This window comes from Bos javanicus, chromosome 5 (genome assembly GCF_032452875.1).
Source record: "Bos javanicus breed banteng chromosome 5, ARS-OSU_banteng_1.0, whole genome shotgun sequence".
NCBI lineage: Eukaryota > Metazoa > Chordata > Mammalia > Artiodactyla > Bovidae > Bos > Bos javanicus.
The window spans coordinates 99,807,773-99,827,986 of record NC_083872.1 but is presented as its reverse complement, the minus strand read 5'-3'; the positions used below and the strand labels follow the sequence as shown (position 1 = coordinate 99,827,986).

Sequence of the window (20,214 nt, the reverse complement as noted above, 5' to 3'; positions counted from 1 at the left end):
TGCTGGCTGGATGACTCACAAGATGCAATTAAGATTGCAGTGAGAGATATCAACAACCTCAGATAGCAGATGATACCACTTTAATGACAGAAAGTGAAGAGAAACTAAAGAGCCTCTTGATGCAGGTGAAACAGGAGACTGAAAAAGATGGCTTAAAGTTCAACAATCAAAAATCAGAGATCATGGCATCCAGTCCCATCACTTCATAGCAAATAGACGGAGAAAAAGTGGAAACAGTGTCAAATTTCATTTTCTTGGGCTCCAAAATCAATGTCTACAATGACTGCAGCCATGAAATTGAAAAGCGCTTGCTCCTTGGAAGTAAAGCTATGACAAAATTAGATAGCATATTAAAAAGCAGATATATCATTTTGCTGACAAATTTCCATATAATAAAAGCTATGGTTTTTCCAGTAGTCATGTATGGATTTGAGAGTTGAACCATAAAGGCTGAACGCCAAAGAATTGATGTTTTCCAGCTATGGTCATGGAGAGAGTTCCTTGGACAGCAAGGAGATCAAGCCAGTCAACCCTAAAGGAAATAAACCTTGAGTATTCATGTGAAGGGCTGATGCTGAAACAGAAGCTCCAATACTTTGGCCACTTGATGTAAAGAGCTGACTCATTGGAAAGGATCCTGATGCTGGAAAAGATTCAATGCAAGAGGAGAAGAGAGCCACAGAGGAATATGTGACTGGATGACCTCACTGACTCAATGGACATGTAGTCGTGGGTGTGCTCAGTCTTTTCAGTCATGTCTGATTCCATGACCCCATGGACGGCAGCCCCGCTAGGCTCCTCTCTCCATGGAATTTTCCAGGCAAGAATCCTGGAGCGGGTTGCCATTTCTTTCTCCAGGGGATCTTCCTCAGCCAGGGATTGAACCCAGGTCTGTTGCATCACAAGCAGACTCTTTACCATCTGAGCCACCAGGGAAGCCCATCACTGGACATGAATTTAAACAAACTCAGGGAGATAGTAAAAGGGAAATTTTGCCTGCTGCAGTCCACAGAGTCACAAAGAGTCAGACATGGCTTCACAACTGAACAACAACAATAAATTGGTATATAACTACAGATTTATATTCCTTTTGTCTAGATTTTAGAAAGACAAAAAATAGATGACAGTTAAAAAAGTTTAAAATGTAGTAACTCTTCTGAATTAGGGACAAGTATCCTTAAATACGTACTATTAATGGAATTATGATTTCCTCTATTATAATAGAAATGACACAATGAGATTATAAGGAAAAGAAATAAATTATGCCTAGATTTAGCAAACTTATCTAAAAGTAAAACTTAAACATTGAAGTTACTCTTGACAAGGAGTAGATTCAGCATTGATGAATGAAGTGAAAGCAAGTTAACAGCAGGGTGATCATGTCCTTTGTCCCCCTATATCTTTTAGAAAGTGAAATCAATTCTCAGAGGAACTCACCAAAGAACAAACTAACTGATACACTACATATCCAAAGTCTCCTATATTCTGGAGTTGTGTGATGAGATAAACTGTCTTCAAAATACCCAAGGGTAAGAATTTCCTGTATCGGTGACTCGGTGATAAGAAGTGTACTTTTTCCCCTATTGTTTCACTCTGGGCCTTCACAGGGCAGTCTGTGAAGACCACAGACATTGTTTGATTTTCACAGTAACCTGGCCACTCACGAGAAGAGGCAGGACTCTGGCCTGTAGAAGGTATGTGTTTCCCTCTCCTTCCTAATTCCTCATCTCATTTAGCAGGAGATTACAAATGCCAATGTGGTTCGACTTAGGGACAATTGCTAAGCAAACAAATTAAAGAGATATTGGTATCTGTATTTGATATTTGGGTATTTTAGTTTTGGGAGAAAATAAGAATAAAATATGAAGTATTGAGGAAGATTTCTTATAATGTTCAAATTCTTGCCTGCAGACATTATTCAAATGAAAACTTTCATGTATAACTGAGTTTCTTAATCAATCCAATTTAAGATGGAATATCAGTAGCATCAGGACAAGGGACAGTTAACATTGTATTTTGTCATCAATGGACATATAATTAGATATAGTATTAAATATTTAACTCAGCCCTTAAAAATAGGTTCTTAAAATGGATTCATAGAATTGTGAATGGCCAATAAAATTCTTCACTGGTCTAATTAAAGTAAAAATCAGAATATGGTACCTCCAGTAAAATGCTGGATTAACTCAATTATATACTATCAAATGCTTTATAAAAACTTGGTCATAAATTTGAAAAAAGATAAATCACACTAACACAGAGATTTGTGTCTAATAAATTATATTGCCTGATATGAATAATACCATGGCAATTGCATTAAAATAAGAAATAAAATAAAAGGCAAATTTAATATTAGGTGTTTTACATGCTTTATATCATACATATTTTTATTCTCATTTTAGATTAGTAAACTCATTTGCTAAATACTAAATAATTTTTAAAGGTCATACATTGTAAATTTCAAAGCCAGAATTAATTGTAGATTGCACTGACTACAGAATCCATTGACTGAATTTTTAAGGCACATTATTCACTTCTTATACTTGCTGATACAACTAAAGCTTCCCTCATTGACTTAACAGCCTCAGGATCTTCCTGGAAGTTTGTACCAACATTGTTCTTCCATAAATGATGTATGCTTTTCCTTATCATTTTGTGATTTCATATCTTAGCCATTGTCAATTGTCAATTACTCATGTAAAATAAGTATTTAATGACATTTTAACATTGTTTTGTCTTTATATGATAAACTCTTTTGGAGAATTTAATATGTCATGTACCATTTTTAACATATAAAATATTTATTTAATTTTTAATGATTTCTTCGAGCTCCACAATCACTCAAAATAGAATTATTTGATAGCATCTCATTCCATTTTCATTAATGAATGTCCCTATTAAAGTAGTTTAATGCAGAGTGTACCATATATGCCAATACTGTTATTCCCTCATCAGAGAAAGCTGTCTTTAACTTTTAATGGATTTTAAACTTACCTATATAATTGGTGCAAGTTTTTCCAATATGGACTTTAATTTGAACAAAGATATTATAACAATTTTCAAGTGTTTCTGTGAATTTTGACTTTCAATTCATCAGGATATTACTATTTATGAACTTTTTCAGTTATCTACTAATTTTCATTGTTCCAATAAACAAAAAATGTATAACATTATGTCATACAGAGAATTAGTTGTTTTTAACTAATTGATGACTGGTTGACAATATTGGTTTGATTTCTGTCACACATCAGCATACATTAACCATAGGTGTACATATGTCCCCTCCTTTGAGTTTCCCTCTCACCTCCCACCCATTCTCACCACTCTTGGTTATCAAACACCAAATACTGTTTTTAAAACTACTTACTCTACCATGAAACAGTTGTCTAAAGGTCTACTGAAATGAGAACCAACTTGTATTTGCTCAGCTGCTAAATGAGTGCTGTTAACTGATCTCACACATCACCCAGTTTAACCTTTCAAGGTTTCTTGTGATTTTATACACCATTTGTTAACTACTTATGTGAAGTTTCCATAGAGCAACATCCTTGACATTAAACAGCCACAGAGATGAAGAACCAAAAGGAAAACTACTCAGAACCGAGTCTGGTTAAGGACACCAGGAGACAGCAAATGAGAGGTAAGATCCTGAAAAGATCAATTTTAGCAGCTGAGCAGGAGAAAACCTACGTGGGATTAAACTTTCAAATTGCCTTTCATTATGTCAATGGAATGACAGGAACTACCCCTGCAAGTGTAAAGCATTTACCCACTTACATGATTTTATTAATGAGACTTAGACCTGGAGTTTGAAATACAATATTCTAATATGACATATGTGCTGTGCTGTGCTTAGTCGCTCAGTTGTGTCCAACTCTTTGCCACCCCATGGACTGTAGCCCGCCAGGCTCCTCTGTCCATGGGGATTCTCCAGGCAGGAATGCTGGAAAAGGTTGCCATGCCCTCCTCTAGGACTACCTACCCAGGCATCGCTGTAATTTGTAGTCTTTGATCTACAACTCATGAAGCCTTATATTCGCTGAAAAAGGAATGGTATATTCTGAGAAGAGGATTGCAATGGTAGGTATTGTTTTGGGGTCCAAGTTGATGTCTTTGAATTCTTACGGATTTGGGATCTTTTGTTCTAAAATAACTGTCTCCATCACTCCTTTCTCAGTGTTTCCTTTTCTCTCCCTGCAGATTCACCATCAGCTCGAGAGAAGCTCATTGTTGTGATCCTGGGAATCTTCTGTTTTGTCTTGATATATACTATAGTGAGAGTGATAACTTTTATTCCACGTAAGTCAAGTTTTGAAAGATTATAATTGAACCTTTCATTTTAATGATCATTGGTGCCTCTAAAATGTCATATTATTATGGAATAGAACTCTTATTTTAATGTGTGCATTTAGCCTAAGTATTGAATGGTTATTCTGAGTTGAGCAAAGTATAAATTACAGAATGATTGTAGGGAAAATTAAATATATACATAGATATTTTCTGATTTCATAACTCAAAGATATACTTTAAGAAACTGAAACACCTTATTGAGAAAAACAAATTAATTCTTGAGATTGCTTGAACCAAGTATTGTAAGAGGTGGTTGAGTCTCTTCTCTAAGGTTTTTGAAATATACACACCCCAGGACAGAGGAGCCTGATAGGCTGCTGTCTATGGGGTCGCACAGAGTCGGACACAATTGACCCAACTTAGCAGCAGCAGCAGCAGCAGTCTTCATTACCTCATTAATTATTCTTAAAGCAATATTTTCCGGATCATCCTAAATCCTACAAACACCATGTTTAAACTAAAAACTAAAACTATTATGATTTATTTAAATCAATGTTAATATTTTAAAAGATTACTTCCATTTTTTTTCTAGGTACCCAAATATCAGAACAGAATAAGTCCTCTCTGGTAACAAAGCTTCAGAAAGGTACACAATGATTTCAAACTTCTAATATAAATATAGTTTGTATTTTATCTCTCTCTTAGGCTAGTGAAGATAGAAATAGATTTTGGGGTAGAACATAAATTATAAAATCAGGCAACAAATATTCCTAAATAATCATTATAAGAGAGGCTTTACCCTATGCAGCAATATGATCACCATATCCATTATAGGCAATTGACTCTAATTTTATCCTGCTGTAAGAGATAAAAAATACTGTTATTTGAAAACAGAGGTTTTTAGTATCATATCTAAGAAACCATTGCCTAATCCAGAATCACACTTTCACCTATGCTATCTAAAGCATTGTTTTTACTTCATGTTTGTGCTTTCATCCATTTTCAGTTAATTTTCACATGTGACATAACGGAAATATGATACATCTTTCTATCCCTTTATTTAAATCTTTGATTTTTAACAATTTTGTTTTTAAAGTATATGTTTTACACATATTAGTTAAATATATTTCTGGATATTTTATTATTTTGATCTAATTTATATGGAACATTTTTCTTTTTTTTTCCAACTTTATTGAGCTATAATTGACACATAACACTGTGTAAGTTCAAGGTATACAATGCATTGATTTTATACACGTATATTGTAAAGTGATTACCACTAGCCACATAATCACCATTTCTCTCTTGTGGTGAGAATATTTAAGATCTTCTCAGCAACATTCAAGTATTGAATACATTATTTTAAATTACAGTCACAACCCTGTACATTAGATACTCATCGTGTATTTATTTTATAACTGAAATTATGTACCCTTTGAACATTTCTCCTCCTTCTCTGCTCCCCAGCACGTAGAAACTACCATTCTGCTCTCTGTATCTATGAGTTCAGTTTTTTAGATTCCACAAATAAGTGACGCATACTATATTTGTCTTTATCTGACTTATTTCACCTAGTATAATGTCCTTAAAGTTCATCTATGTTGTTGCAAATGGCAGAATTTCCTTCTTTCTTGTGGCTGAATATTGCATTGTATGTATCTGCATATATGTGTGTGTGTGTGTGTATGTGTGTGTGTGTATCCCACAAGTTTTTAATCCATTCAATTGTCAATGGACACCTATGATGTTTCCATATCTTGGCTGTTGTGAATAATTCTACAAAAATGCTATTTTCAGATTACTCATTGCTGGCATTGAGATCACAATGCCAGCAATGAGTAATTTTTAGGATTTTACCTTAAAAATCCAACTACATTAGCATCCCTAAAGGCTTTTTCATGATGTAATTTGCGTCTTCCTTTATAGTCTTATCTCCCTAAAAAGCACAGGAATAAAACTCCTGAACATTAACTGACATTTTAAACTTTAATTTATAGCTTTTAGTCTGCCCCATGTTATGTTTTCCTAGAGCTAATGATGTACTGATGTCTCTGAGAGCTCAGTTGGTAAAAAATCCACCCACAATGCGGGAGACCCTATTTTGATTCCTGGGTTGGGAAGGTCCCCTGGAAAAGGGATAGGCTACGCACTCCAGTATTATTGGGCTTCCCTTGTGGCTCAGCTGGTAAAGAATCCACCTGCAATGCAGGAGATCTGGGTTCGACCCCTGGGTTGGGAAGATCCCCTGGAGAAGGGAAAGGCTACCCACTCCAGTATTCTGGCCTGGAGAATTCCATGGACTGTATAGACCATGGGATCGCACATGGTCAGACACAACTGAGCTACTTTCACTTCACTTCAATAATGTACAGTAAAAGTTTTCCAGGGTGGATTTCCAGAGCCTCCATTGGACAATGGAACACAAGAAAATTCCACATCTAAAAACATGACTTTCAAAGAGAAACCACTTAATACAGGTATGTAGATAAAAGACTGAGACCAACAAGTATCTTCTCTGCTTCTCTCAGTCAATTGATAACCTGCTCAATTTGGATGTTATTTTAGACTCAGCCAACTGTGAAGTCCAACTTTCATTTTATTTAATTTCAGAAAAAAATACTCATCTTTCCCAGTAGTTAGATTCTTCTGTATACATGATATATTCTTTTAAATCACCATTTCTCAAAATAATATTTTTTTCTACCAAAAAATTCTACATCTCCTTTAGCACATTCTCTAATCATTATTATATGCTCTCATATGGGTATGTAGATTAGGTACTAGGTAAGTGTATCAATGCTAATTTAAGATCAGCTCTGTATCTATAGATTTGACTTAGTCTAGAGAATGCTTCCCTTGCGGCTCAGCTGGTAAAGAATTCGCCTGCAATGCGGGAGACCTGGGTTCCATCCCTAGGTTGAGGAAATCCCCTGGAGAAGGGAAAGGCTACGCACTCCAGTATTCTGGCTTGGAGAATTCCATGGACTGTATAGTTCACAGGTCACAAAGAGTCAGACATGACTGAGTGACTTTCACTTTCTTTCTTTTACAGAATACAAAGAAATTGTTTTCCCCTGTGACCTCCTATCTGTAGAGATTGTGAGAAAAAACATCAATTTTCTAAGATATATTTCCTAGAGAATTTTAGTAGTCTTATGCATAGATTTGGAGGGATGTAAGTCATCTCCCTAAGGCCAGGAACTTAGAAATGAAGTCCATCCATCTCAGGAAATCAATGGTTTTACAAGGACTGGAAAGGGTTCCTCAGTAGCTAAGTTCCAGAGCATTCCTTTCAAGATACACACTGAATGGCCTCCGGGGACTATCTTTTGTTTTTAAGGAAAGGAATGTAAAAGTAAATGGTCGTGTTGTGGACAGAAATGTTACTATTTTTCGGATGAATTGAAGAACTTTGAAGAAAGTAAAAAAAGCTGCAAGGAAATGGACTCCACACTTCTTAAGATAGAAGATAGGGAAGAACTGGTGATGTATTTCTTTTTCCATCTCACCCTGTGTTCATCTTATTCATCTGGCCATCTGGCCCGTTAGGTGTTGCCTAAATCATTTTTTTTCTTTTTTAAGCTGTGCTGGGTCTTCCTCGCTACCCGTGGGCTTTCTCTAACTGCGGTGACAGGGCTTCTTGTGGAGGTGACTTCCCTTGTTGTGGAGTATGGGCTCGAAAGCTCAGGCTCAGTAGTTGAAGTGCTCAGGTTTAGCTGTCTGTTGCACGTGGAATCTTACTGGACTGGGGATCCAAGCTGTGTCCCCTGCATTGCCAGACAGATTCTTAACAACTTGACCATGGGGGAAGTCCTGTTAGCTAAATCTGAATGCTTGATAATATTTGAGTGTCCATAGTTTACAGTTGTAAGTTGATTCAGATCTAGACAGTTCTCATCTTAAGGTCAGAAATACAAGTAGAAATGAAATTAGAATTTTATTTAATTCATCTAACTCACCCACAGTTAGAACTTTTCTAGTAGAGCAAATGTAAAAGGGAACATGAAACAATTAGGAAAAAATTATTTTTAAAATATTTCATTTTATCAGAGATAATTATATTTTCATACTGATAATTTCATGGAAATGTAGCTTCTCCCTGAAAAAAATGTCATTTTACCTCCAACAAAATCAAGAAGTACAATATCACTGAGTTTAGGGTAAAAGGAAGACTTAGTATGAATTTAAAATTGAGGATCAATTAATTCAAACTCATATTAAATTTTAACTCATACTAACTACCATGAAAATTGAAGTAAATATTTCATAATCCTAGAAGATCTGGGTTCGATCCCTGGGTCAGCAAGATCCCCTGGAGAAGGGAATGGCAACCCACTCCAGTATTCTTGCCTGGAGAATTCCATAGACAGGAGAGCCTGGTGGGCTCAAAAATTAGCTTTAAGTCTAGAAGCCCTAATCTTTTATGTAGGATATCTTCATCAAGAATTAAGATCATCTATGAAAACCATAAAATTGAATGTCAAATCTTATGAATAGATGGTATGTACGTAATTTTTTTCTGGGTAGAGAGACTAAGTTTTTGCCATATTCTCTATGGTGAAAGAAACAAAGGAAAATAAAAACAAACTAAGGGTAAAAACTAAAGCAGAATAGAGAAATACAGAATTTATAGTCAGAAACTATCTCTTTAATTCCCTCTCACACATTACTTTGCTTGTAATAAAACTGGTTATATTTTCTTTCCAACATATGTTAGGAAGATCACATGAGATAATATATGTACATTGCTGTTGTTTGTTGTTGTTTAGTTGCTAAGTCATGTTGACTCTTTGCGACCCCATGGACTGTAGCCCGCCAGGCTCCTCTGTCCATGGGATTTCCCAGGCAATAGTACTTGGGTGGGTGACCATTTCCTTCTCCAGGGAATCTTCCAGAACCAGAGATCAAATCCTCATCACCTTCATTAGCAGGCAGGTTCTTTACCACTAGCCATCAAGGAAATCCCAATATATGTGCATAAATGTGGTAAAAATTAAGTTACAAGATGAACATCATTTACATTTGTACTTATCAAGTAATTTCCAGATACCTATGTAAGCATCTCATCTGGTAGAATAAGGACACTTCTTCAAGATGCTCACTTCACAAAATAAGCACAGTATTTTGAAAAACAATTTAAATGAAATTGGTAAAAACCTCACATCTCTCATACCTGGACCTCAAAATACCAACCAATTTTGCTCAGAATTTTTTCTTGAGCTACAAGTGTCAATTTAGAAAGTAAATTAAGATATTTTAGTCTGAAGATTAAATAAGATAGGTACAGGACTTCCCTAGTGGTCCAATGGTTAAGACTTTACCTTTCAACACACAAGGTACAGATGTGATCCCTCGTTATACAGCTAAAAGCCCACATACCTCTCGGCTAAAAATCAAAAGTATATAAAAAAAGCAATACTATGTAAGAAACGAGTTGCCAGTCCAGGTTCGATGCACAATACTGGATGCTTGGGGCTAGTGCACTGGGACAACCCAGAGGGATGGTATGGGGAGGGAGGAGGGAGGAGGGTTCAGGATGGGGAACACATGTATACCTGTGGCAGATTCATTTTGATATTTGGCAAAACTAATACAATTATGTAAAGTTTAAAAATAAAATAAAATTAGAAAAAAAAAGCAATATTACAACACATTCAATAAAAGCTTAAAAATGATCTACATCCAAAAAATCTTAATAAAAAAAGATAGGTAAGCTAAGACAGTGTTAATTTATGTCTCATTTATGTCACTATATTTAATAAATATAACTAAGATTCTATTATTTTATCATTTCAACAGAATCAGGATGAAATTGATCTTGATACTATTTGTTACTCAAAATAATAAAATATTAAAAAGATTATTATTTCATTTCAGAATTATGAAAAGACATTTTTCTCATAGAATATATCTCTTTTTATTGCAGAACTTCATTCAAAGCAGACTATCCTATTTCTATTGGATTGGATTATCTCGTAAAGGAACCAGAAATCAATGGACATGGGAAGATAAGTCAATGCCTTTTCCAAAATTGTAAGTCTCTAGAATAGATAGTAAATAATAAGTTCCATATTCTAGTTTACACTTTGAAAAGTATATCTGGAAAGCACACTTTCAATATATAGACAAATATGCCTATGTATATGGGCATATACAGGTGGCTCAGTGCTAAAGAATCCATTGGTAATGCAGGAGACACAGGTTTGATCCCTGGATCAGGAAGATCCCCTGGAGAATGGCAACTCACTGCAATATTCTTGCCTGGGAAATCCCATGAACAGAGGAGGCTGGCAGGCTACTGTCCATGGGGTTGTAAAGAAGAGGACATAACTTAGCGACTAGCACACACATGAGCATTGCGTGTACATACAGACACACACATACAAAGAATTTAAGTTCAGAAAATGAGTATATATAGAGACGGAGGCTTTGCAACTTGTTGCTATAATCCTTATAAAGTATGCTTTAGGAAAGGCTAGGGCACCAAGGGATAGTTTCTTGTAAGGAAAGAAAAAATATATATACCTTAACTTTGAACCAATATTTCTTCTGTTTGCATTAGTGAATGTCTATTTTACATTATTTATATGCTTTATTTTATTTTAAGTGATTGGATTGAGTCAAACGAAGGAAACTGTGCATATATTAAAGCAACAAAGATGTCTGCTTCTGACTGTTCCAGATTCAGGCGCTTCATTTGTGAGAAGTAGGTAGCATGTCTTGCTACCTAATGAAACAACAACCAAAGACACTAAAAACTCAGACCCTTGGAAGTCCAGTCTGTATATCTCTCATTTCAGAATGCTTTGTTATGGGCTGCACCTATATTTTAGCTTGGTAGAGATACATTGTGGACTCTCCACTTCTGCCTCTTTCAAACATAAATCCCAGATCACACCAGTTATGAGCACAGGTTGGCAGAGTGAGAAAGTATCAGTGCTTCTCATGAACTTTACGACTGTGTAGTCAATTTCTGCAACTCACACAGATTTAGTAAGTAATCTTGCAAACTGTTGTCACTGCCATGTACATTTTACCTGGGATTTAATGCCAAGAGTAATTGAAGTCATTATTCTGTATGAATTGTATATGCATTTGTTTGATTTCTTACTTTTTATGAGAAAGACAGTATAGTAAGAGAAATAAAATAAATAGATGTGTGTTTGTGACCTATACCACAACTAATAGCTTGAATGCTCTCTGGCAAGTCCAGACTTCTGGGTATGATTCCATATTGCAAAGTGGCTGTACCATTTTGCATTCTATTAGCAGTGTATGAGAATTCCATTTGCTAGTGTCCTACTAACTTTAATACTGAAAAAATTAACAACTACTTTTAAAAATGTGGTATAATAAAGGTATATTTGTATATCTCTAATGAATGTTGCCAGGAGAAATATCGATAACCTCAGATATTCAGATGACAGCACCCTTATGGCAGAAAGTGAAGAGGAACTAAAAAGCCTCTTGATGAAAGTGTAAGAGGATAGTGAAAAAGTTGGCTTAAAGCTCAACATTCAGAAAACTAAGATCATGGCATCTGGTCCCATCACTTCCTGGGAAATAGATGGGGAAACAGTGTCAGACTTTATTTTTCTGGGCTCCAAAATCACTGCAGATGGTGACTGCCGCCATGAAATTAAAAGATCCTTACTCCTTGGAAGGAAAGTTATGACCAACCCAGATAGCACATTCAAAAGCAGAGACATTACTTCGCCAACAAAGGTCCATCTAGTCAAGTCTATGGTTTTTCCAGTGGTCATGTATGGATTTGAGAGTTGGACTGTGAAGAAAGCTGAGCACTGAGGAATTTATGCTTTTGAACTGTGGTGTTGGAGAAGACTCTTGAGAGTCCCTTGGGCTGCAAGGAGATCCAACCAGTCCATTCTAAAGGAGATCAGTCCTGGGTGTTCATTGGAAGGACTGATGCTAAAGCTGAAACTCCAATACTTTGGCCACCTCATGCGAACAGTTGACTCATTGGAAAAGACTCTGATGCTGGGAGGGATTGGGGGCAGGAGGAGAAAGGGACGACAGAGCATGAGATGGCTGGATGACATCACCGACTTGATGGACATGAGTTTGAGTAGACTCTGGGAGTTGGTGATGGACAGGGAGACCTGGCGTGCTGCAATTCATGGGGTCGCAAAGAGTCGGACACCACTGAGTGACTGAACTGAACTGAACCAATAAATGATGTGCACCATCCTTTCATATGATCTCCTATGGTAAAGATTGATTAATATTTTTCCTATTTTTATTGGGTTGTTCATTTTCTTATTATTGAGCTCTGAGAGTTCTCTCTTTATATATTTTGGATGTTAAAATTTTTCAGACATGTGTTTTATAAATACTGCCTTCCAGTATACCTTGTATTCTCTTAACATTCTTTTTAGAAGTTTAGTTGAGCAGAAGTTTAACTTGAAGAAGTGAAATAAATAACTTTTAAACATATGTTTTTATATTTAAGAAGTTTTTAATTAAGAAATCTTAATTAACCTGAACTTGAAAATTTTTCTCCTATGTCTTCTTCTAGAAACTCTAAGTTTACATTGATATCTATATTTCATTGCATGAATTTTGTGTATAGTGCAAAGAATGGATTGAATTCTTTTAAAAAATATTTTGCAAAAAGATGTCTAGTTATTTCAGCACCATTTTTTGAAAATTGTACTCTTCTGTTGAATTATCATGGCACTTCTGTCAAAAATCAATTCACCACTTGTATCTATTTCTAAACTCTATCCTATTTCATTGATCTGAATATCTGCCTTCTTTCACCATAACTTGATTATTGTGAATTTATAGGAAGTTGTGAAGTGATGTGAGTTCTTCTTCATTGTCTTTTTCAAAATTGTTTTAACTTTATTTTGCAAAGAAGAAAAAACTTACTTAGTGGCCATTTTTTAATTATAATTCCATTACTAGTAAATAAAATCTTAGCTACTTGAAAAAAATGGCTGATTCTAAAATAGGGGTAGGAAATACATAAGAAGAGCCTGGAGATTTTTGTAGTTCTAGAAAATGGAGAAGTGCTTAAAACTGTAGAGGTATGTCAACTAGGTAAAGGAATTACCAATGGCCAAAGCTGGAACAATTTAAGCAGCAAAAATCACAGAAAAGAAATAGTATTAATTATAACCCCAATATAAAATACCCATGAGTCCACAGTAGCATAAAATGATTGAATACTTTAGCAAATGAGGGAGATGAAACAATCTCCTGTGCAGAAAAATTCTAAATCAATAATGTAGATGCTCTTTCCTAAAAGGAATGGGACTCTTTACTCCTTAAGTACTTACTGCACATATGATTTCCTTCCAAAGAAATTATTACAGACTCATATGGAAGAGGAAAATAAGAGTAACCTTTGAGTGGAAAACCTGACAAACACCACCTCAGTGAGCAAAGGTAACATCAACAGAGGTCATGTTCACAGTTTGTTCCCTTGATATGATGTAATAAAATTTGCACTCTGTCGTCCTCCCCAAATTTACAACTCCAATCTCCTCATGAGAAAAATATCAGACATATCTCAATGAAGGGTATTCTAAAACATACCTACCTAGCACTTTCCAAAACTATCAAGATCATCAAACACAAGGAAAGTCTGTAATAGCCAAGGGGAGCCTAAAGAGACATGACATCTAAATGATATGTGGTAACCTGGATGGGATTCTGGAATAGAAAAAGGACATAAGTAAAAGCAGTTACAGAAGCATGAATAAACTATGGATTTTCGTTACTAAAAATACACTGATGTTGGCTTATTAATTACAACAAAAGTGCAATACTAATATAAAATCAATTAAAGAGGAACTGATTTCAGAATATACAGAATTATATACTATCTTCAAACCTTTTCTGTAAATGTTCTAAAAAACAAAATTCTTTTAAAAAAATTAAAATTAATATGCAACTTTCTACAAAATAAAAGCTTAATATGTTTCTTATTTTTTAACTTTTTTAAATTTTTTTAATTTTATTTTATTTTTAAACTTTATATAATTGTATTAGTTTTGCCAAATATCAAAATGAATACGCCACAGGTATACATGTGTCCCCCATCCTGAACCCTCCTCCCTCCTCCCTCCCCATACCATCCCTCTGGGTCGTCCCAGTGCACCAGCCCCAAGCATCCAGTATTGTGCATCGAACCGGGACTGACATCTCGTTTCATACATGATATTTTACATGTTTCAATGCCATTCTCCCAAATCTTCCAACCCTCTCCCTCTCCCACAGAGTCCAAAAGACTGTTCTATACATCAGTGTCTCTTTTGCTGTCTCGGACACAGGGTTATTGTTATCATCTTTCTAAATTCCATATATATGCGTTAGTATACTGTATTGGTGTTTTTCCTTCTGGCTTACTTCACTCTGTATAATAGGCTCCAGTTTCATCCATCTCATTAGAACTGATTCAAATGTATTCTTTTTAATGGCTGAGTAATACTCCATTGTGTATATGTACCATAGCTTTCCTATCCATTCTTCTGCTGATGGACATCTAGGTTGCTTCCATGTCCTGGCTATTATAAACAGTGCTGCAATGAACAGTGGGGTACACGTGTCTCTTTCCCTTCTGGTTTCCTTAGTGTGTATGCCCAGCAGTGGGTTTGCTGGATCATAAGGCAGTTCTATTTCCAGTTTTTTAAGGAATCTCCACACTGTTCTCTATAGTGGCTGTACTAGTTTGCATTCCCACCAACAGTGTAAGAGGGTTCCCTTTTCTCCACACCCTCTCCAGCATTTATTACTTGTAGGCTTTTGGATTGCAGCCATTCTGACTGGCATGAAATGGTACCTCATAGTGGTTTTGATTTGCATTTCTCTGATAATGAGTGATGTTGAGCATCTTTTCATGTGTTTGTTAGCCATCTGTATGTCTTCTTTGGAGAAATGTCTACTTAGTTCTTTGGCCCATTTTTTGCTTCAGTCATTTATTTTTCTGGAGTTGAGCTGTAGGAGTTGCTTGTATATTTTTGAGATTAGTTGTTTGTCAGTTGCTTCATTTGCTATTATTTTCTCCCATTATGAAGGCTGTCTTTTCACCTTGCTAATAGTTTCCTTTGATGTGCAGAAGCTTTTAAGGTTAATTAGGTCCCATTTGTTTGTTTTTGCTTTTATTTCCAATATTCTGGGAGGTGGGTCATAGAGGATCCTGCTGTGATGTATGTCAGAGAGTGTTTTGCCTATGTTCTCCTCTAGGAGTTTTATAGTTTCTGGTCTTACGTTTAGATCTTTAATCCATTTTGAGTTTTTTTTTTTTTTTTTTTTTTCTTTTGCATTTATTTCTGCTCTGATTTTTTTTTTTAAATTTTTAAAAGAAAATCCATCCTGAACCCTCCTCCCTCCTCCCTCCCCATACCATCCCTCTGGGTTGTCCCAGTGAGTTTATTTTTGTGTATGGTGTTAGCAAGTGTTCTAGTTTCATTCTTTTACAAGTGGTTGACCAGATTTCCCAGCACCACTTGTTAAAGAGATTGTCTTTAATCCATTGTATATTCTTGCCTCCTTTGTCAAAGATAAGGTGTCCATATGTGCGTGGATTTATCTCTGGGCTTTCTATTTTGTTCCATTGATCTATATTTCTGTCTTTGTGCCAGTACCATACTGTCTTGATAACTGTGGCTTTGTAGTAGAGCCTTAAGTCAGGTAGGTTGATTCTTCCAGTTCCATTCTTCTTTCTCAAGATAGCTTTGGCTATTCGAGGTTTTTTGTATTTCCATACAAATTGTGAAATTATTTGTTCTAGCTCTGTGAAGAATACTGTTGGTAGCTTGATAGGGATTGCATTGAATCTATAAATTGCTTTGGGTAGTATAGTCATTTTCACTATATTGATTCTTCCAATCCATGAACATGGTATATTTCTCCATCTATTAGTGTCCTCTTTGATTTCTTTCACCAGTGTTTTATAGTTTTCTATATATAGGTCTTTAGTTTCTTTAGGTAGATATATTCCTAAGTATTTTATTCTTTCTGTTGCAATGGTGAATGGAATTGTTTCCTTAATTTCCCTTTCTGTTTTCTCCTTATTAGTGTACAGGAATGCAAGGGATTTCTGTGTGTTGATTTTATATCCTGCAACTTTACTATAGTCATAGATTAGTTCTAGTAATTTTCTGGTGGCGTCTTTAGGGTTTTCTATGTAGAGGATCATGTCATCTGCAAACAGTGAGAGTTTTACTTCTTCTTTTCCAATTTGGATTCCTTTTATTTCTTTTTCTGCTCTGATTGCTGTGGCCAAAACTTCCAAAACTATGTTGAATAGTAATGGTGAAAGTGGGCACCCTTGTCTTGTTCCTGACTTTAGAGGAAATGCTTTCAATTTTTCACCATTGAGGATAATGTTTGCTGTGGGTTTGTCATATATAGCTTTTATTATGTTGAGGTATGTTCCTTCTATTCCTGCTTTCTGGAGAGTTCTTATCATAAATGGATGTTGAATTTTGTCAAAGGCTCTCTCTGCATCTATTGAGATGATCATATGGTTTTTATTTTTCAATTTGTTAATGTGGTGTATTACACTGATTAATTTGTGGATATTGAAGAATCCTTGCATCCCTGGGATAAAGCCCACTTGGTCATGGTGTATGATCTTTTCAATGTGTTGTTGGATTCTGATTGCTAGAATTTTGTTAAGGATTTTTGCATCTATGTTCATCAGTGATATTGGCCTGTAGTTTTCTTTTTTGTGGGATCTTTGTCAGGTTTTGGTATTAGGGTGATGGTGGCCTCATAGAATGAGTTTGGAAGTTTACCTTCCTCTGCAGTTTTCTGGAAGAGTTTGAGCAGGATACGTGTTAGCTCTTCTCTAAATTTTTGGTAGAATTCAGCTGTGAAGCCATCTGGACCTGGGCTTTTGTTAACTTTTTTTTTTTTTTAAATTGGAGGAAAATTGCTTTACAATGTTGTGCTGAATTCTATTATACAACAATGTGAGTCAGCCATAAGTATACATATGTCCCCTCCCTCATGAACCTTTCTCCCACTCCATCCAGCACCTGTAGGTTGTCACAGAGAACCAAGCTGTGTGTTTCTGATTATGACTGACTTAAATTTATAGAGCAATAAAGGGAGAACAGGAATCATCATAATGTTTAGACTTCCAGTTTAAGATTATAGTTTATTTACCAATTTGTCTTTTTCAACCTTTCTCACTAGTATTTTATAATTCATCATACAAATGGTGCAAATATTTGGTACATTTATACTATCAACTTAAAGCTTTTGACCCCATGGATTGTAGCCTACCAGGTTCCTCCATCCATGAGATTTTCCAGGCAAGAATACTGGAATGGGTTGCCATTTCCTTCTCCAGGAGATCTTCCCAAACCAGGGATTGAACCTGGGTCTCCCACATTGTAGGCAGACGCTTTACCGTCCAAGCCACCAAGGAAGTCCATTATAAATGATACTTTTTGTTTTTCTCAATTTCTAATAATTTATATAGAAATATAATTGACTTTAATATGCTGTTCTATATGAAACCATGTTTAAGTTCAGTTCAGCTCAGTCGCTCAGTTGTGTCCGACTCTCTGCGACCCCATGGACTGCAGCATGCCAGGCTCCCTGTCCATCACCAAAGGCTCAAACTCATGTCCATCAAGTCAGTGATGCTATCCAACCATCTCATCTTCTGTCGTCCCCTTCTCCACCTGCCTTCAATCTTTCCCAGCATCAGGGTCTTTTCCAGTGAGTCAGTTCTTTGCATCAAGTGGCCAAAGTATTGGACTTTCAGCTTCAGCCTCAGTCCTTCCAATGAATATTCAGGATTGATTTCCTTTAGGATTGACTGGTTGGATATCCTTGCAGTCCAGGGACTCTACTTACTGGTTAGTTTTAGGAGGATTTTGGAGATACTTTGGAATTTGTGCAGACAATTATGTCATTTCACAAATAAACAGTTCTGTTTCTCTTTCCAATCTATATGACATTTTATGATAGAGAAGTAGAGTCAACAGATGTAGTAAATAAATTTATGGTTACCAGCTAGACAGCAAATTAAAAAGCAGAGATATTACATTGCCAACAAAGGTCCCTATAGTTAAAGCTATGGCTTTTCCAGTAGTCATGTATGGATGTGAGAACTGGACTATAAAGAAGGCTGAGCATTGAAGAATTTATGCTTTTGAACAGTGGTGCTGAGTAAGACTCCCGAGATTCCCTTGGACTACAAGGAGATCAAACCATTCAGTCCTAAAGAAAATCAAGTCAATATTCATTGGAAGGACTGATGCTGAAGCTGAGGCTCTAATATTTTGGCCACCTGATGCAAAGAACTGACTCATTTGAAAAGACCCTGAAGCTGGGAAAGATTGAAGGCAGGAGAAGAAGGGGACAACAGAGGATGAGATGGTTGGATGGCATCACTGATTCAAAGGACATGAGTTTGAGCAAGCTCTGGGAGATGGTGATGGACAGGGTGGCCTGGTGTGCTTCAGTCCATGGGATTGCAAAGAGTCAGACATGACTGAACAACTGAAAACCAACAGGTGATGGGGAGGGCAGGGATACACTGGGAGATTAGCATTGACATCTACACATTACTGTATATAAAAGAGAACCTGCTGTGTAGCACAGGGAACTCTACTCAATACTCTGTAATGGCCTATATAGAAAAAGAATCTAAAAACAGAGTAGATACAGCTATGTGTATAACTGAATCACTCTGCTGTACACCTGAAACTATCACACATTATATAACAGCTAGAATCCAATAAAAACATTTTTAAAGAAAAAAATATGTGTGTCTTCCTTATTCATTTGTGTTTCTTAAATATTTGCTTTTGCTCCTAAAACAAAACAAAACATGTCCTTCCACATATATGTTCATGAAGTAAGGGCCTGTTTGCCTCTCAATGCCTTTTCATCACATAGTAGACTTCAAAGTGCACAGTCAGTATTCAGTGAAGACTTGGGTCAGTAATACTCTTCTATTTTTTCACATGTAATACTATGAATGTATATGAATTACTGACCTATGAAAACATTTTAAATAAATGAATACAGAATTGATGTCAGTGAATCACATAGTCTCAACACAGAAATATTTTATAAATTTTAGATGAGTTTGTAGATGCCTAATACAAAATAAATTACCGAGAAAATTTAAAGTAGTAGTAAATAAAGAAATAAAAACACATCTTTTTTTCTGAAAAATACTTTTATGACCTGTAAACATTGCCAGAACTTTTTTCCTCATCAGGTCAGTTCAGTTCAGTCAGTCATTTGTGTCCGACTCTTTGAGACCCCATGAATTGCAGCACACCAAGCCTCATTGTCCATCACCAACTCCCAGAGTTCACTCAAATTCATGTCCATCGAGTCGGTGATGCCATCCAGCCATCTCATCCTCTGTCTTCCCCTTCTCCTCCTGCTGCTAATCCTTCCCAGCATTGGAGTCTTTTCCAGTGAGTCAATCTTCGCATGAGGTAGTCAAAGTATTGGAATTTCAGCTTTAGCATCATTCCTTCCAAAGAACACTCAGGACTGATTTCCTTTAGAATGGACTGGTTGGATCTGCTTGCAGTCCAAGGGACTCTCAAGAGTCTTCTCCAACACCACAATTCAAAAGCATCAATTCTTTGGCAGTCAGCTTTCTTCACAGTCCAACTCTCACATCCATACATGACCACTGGAAAAACCAGAGCCTTGACTAGACGGACCTTTGTTGGCAAAGTAATGTCTCTGCTTTTGAATATGCTATCTAGGTTGGTCATAACTTTCCTTCCAAAGAGTAAGGATCTTTTAATTTCATGGCTGCAGTCACCATCTGCAGTGATTTTGGAGTCCAAAAAAATGAAGTCTGACACTGTTTCCACTGTTTCACCTTCTGTTTCCCATGAAGTGATGGGACCAGATGCCATGATCTTCGTTTTCTGAATGTTGAGCTTTAAGCCAACTTTTTCACTCTCC

The 20,214-nt window shown here is 36.1% G+C and overlaps 1 protein-coding gene across 2 annotated transcripts; it reads left to right on the top strand.

Moving 5' to 3' along the window:
- The first annotated feature begins 1,293 nt into the window (after window positions 1-1,293).
- Window positions 1,294-14,141, top strand: LOC133248119 (C-type lectin domain family 9 member A-like). 2 transcript variants are annotated; one of them, XM_061417873.1, is made up of 8 exons: window positions 1,294-1,694; window positions 3,530-3,640; window positions 4,201-4,299; window positions 4,883-4,936; window positions 6,663-6,767; window positions 7,631-7,773; window positions 10,217-10,323; window positions 10,898-14,141. In XM_061417873.1, exons 2-8 carry the CDS (start codon window positions 3,571-3,573, stop codon window positions 10,998-11,000), a joined length of 681 nt encoding a protein of 226 aa, XP_061273857.1. In that variant the 5' UTR covers window positions 1,294-1,694; window positions 3,530-3,570; the 3' UTR covers window positions 11,001-14,141. The 2 variants fall into 2 exon arrangements, with proteins under 2 accessions (XP_061273857.1, XP_061273860.1); XM_061417876.1 differs by lacking the exon at window positions 1,294-1,694 and having other exon boundaries at window positions 3,173-3,640.
- Window positions 14,142-20,214: the final 6,073 nt, after the last annotated feature.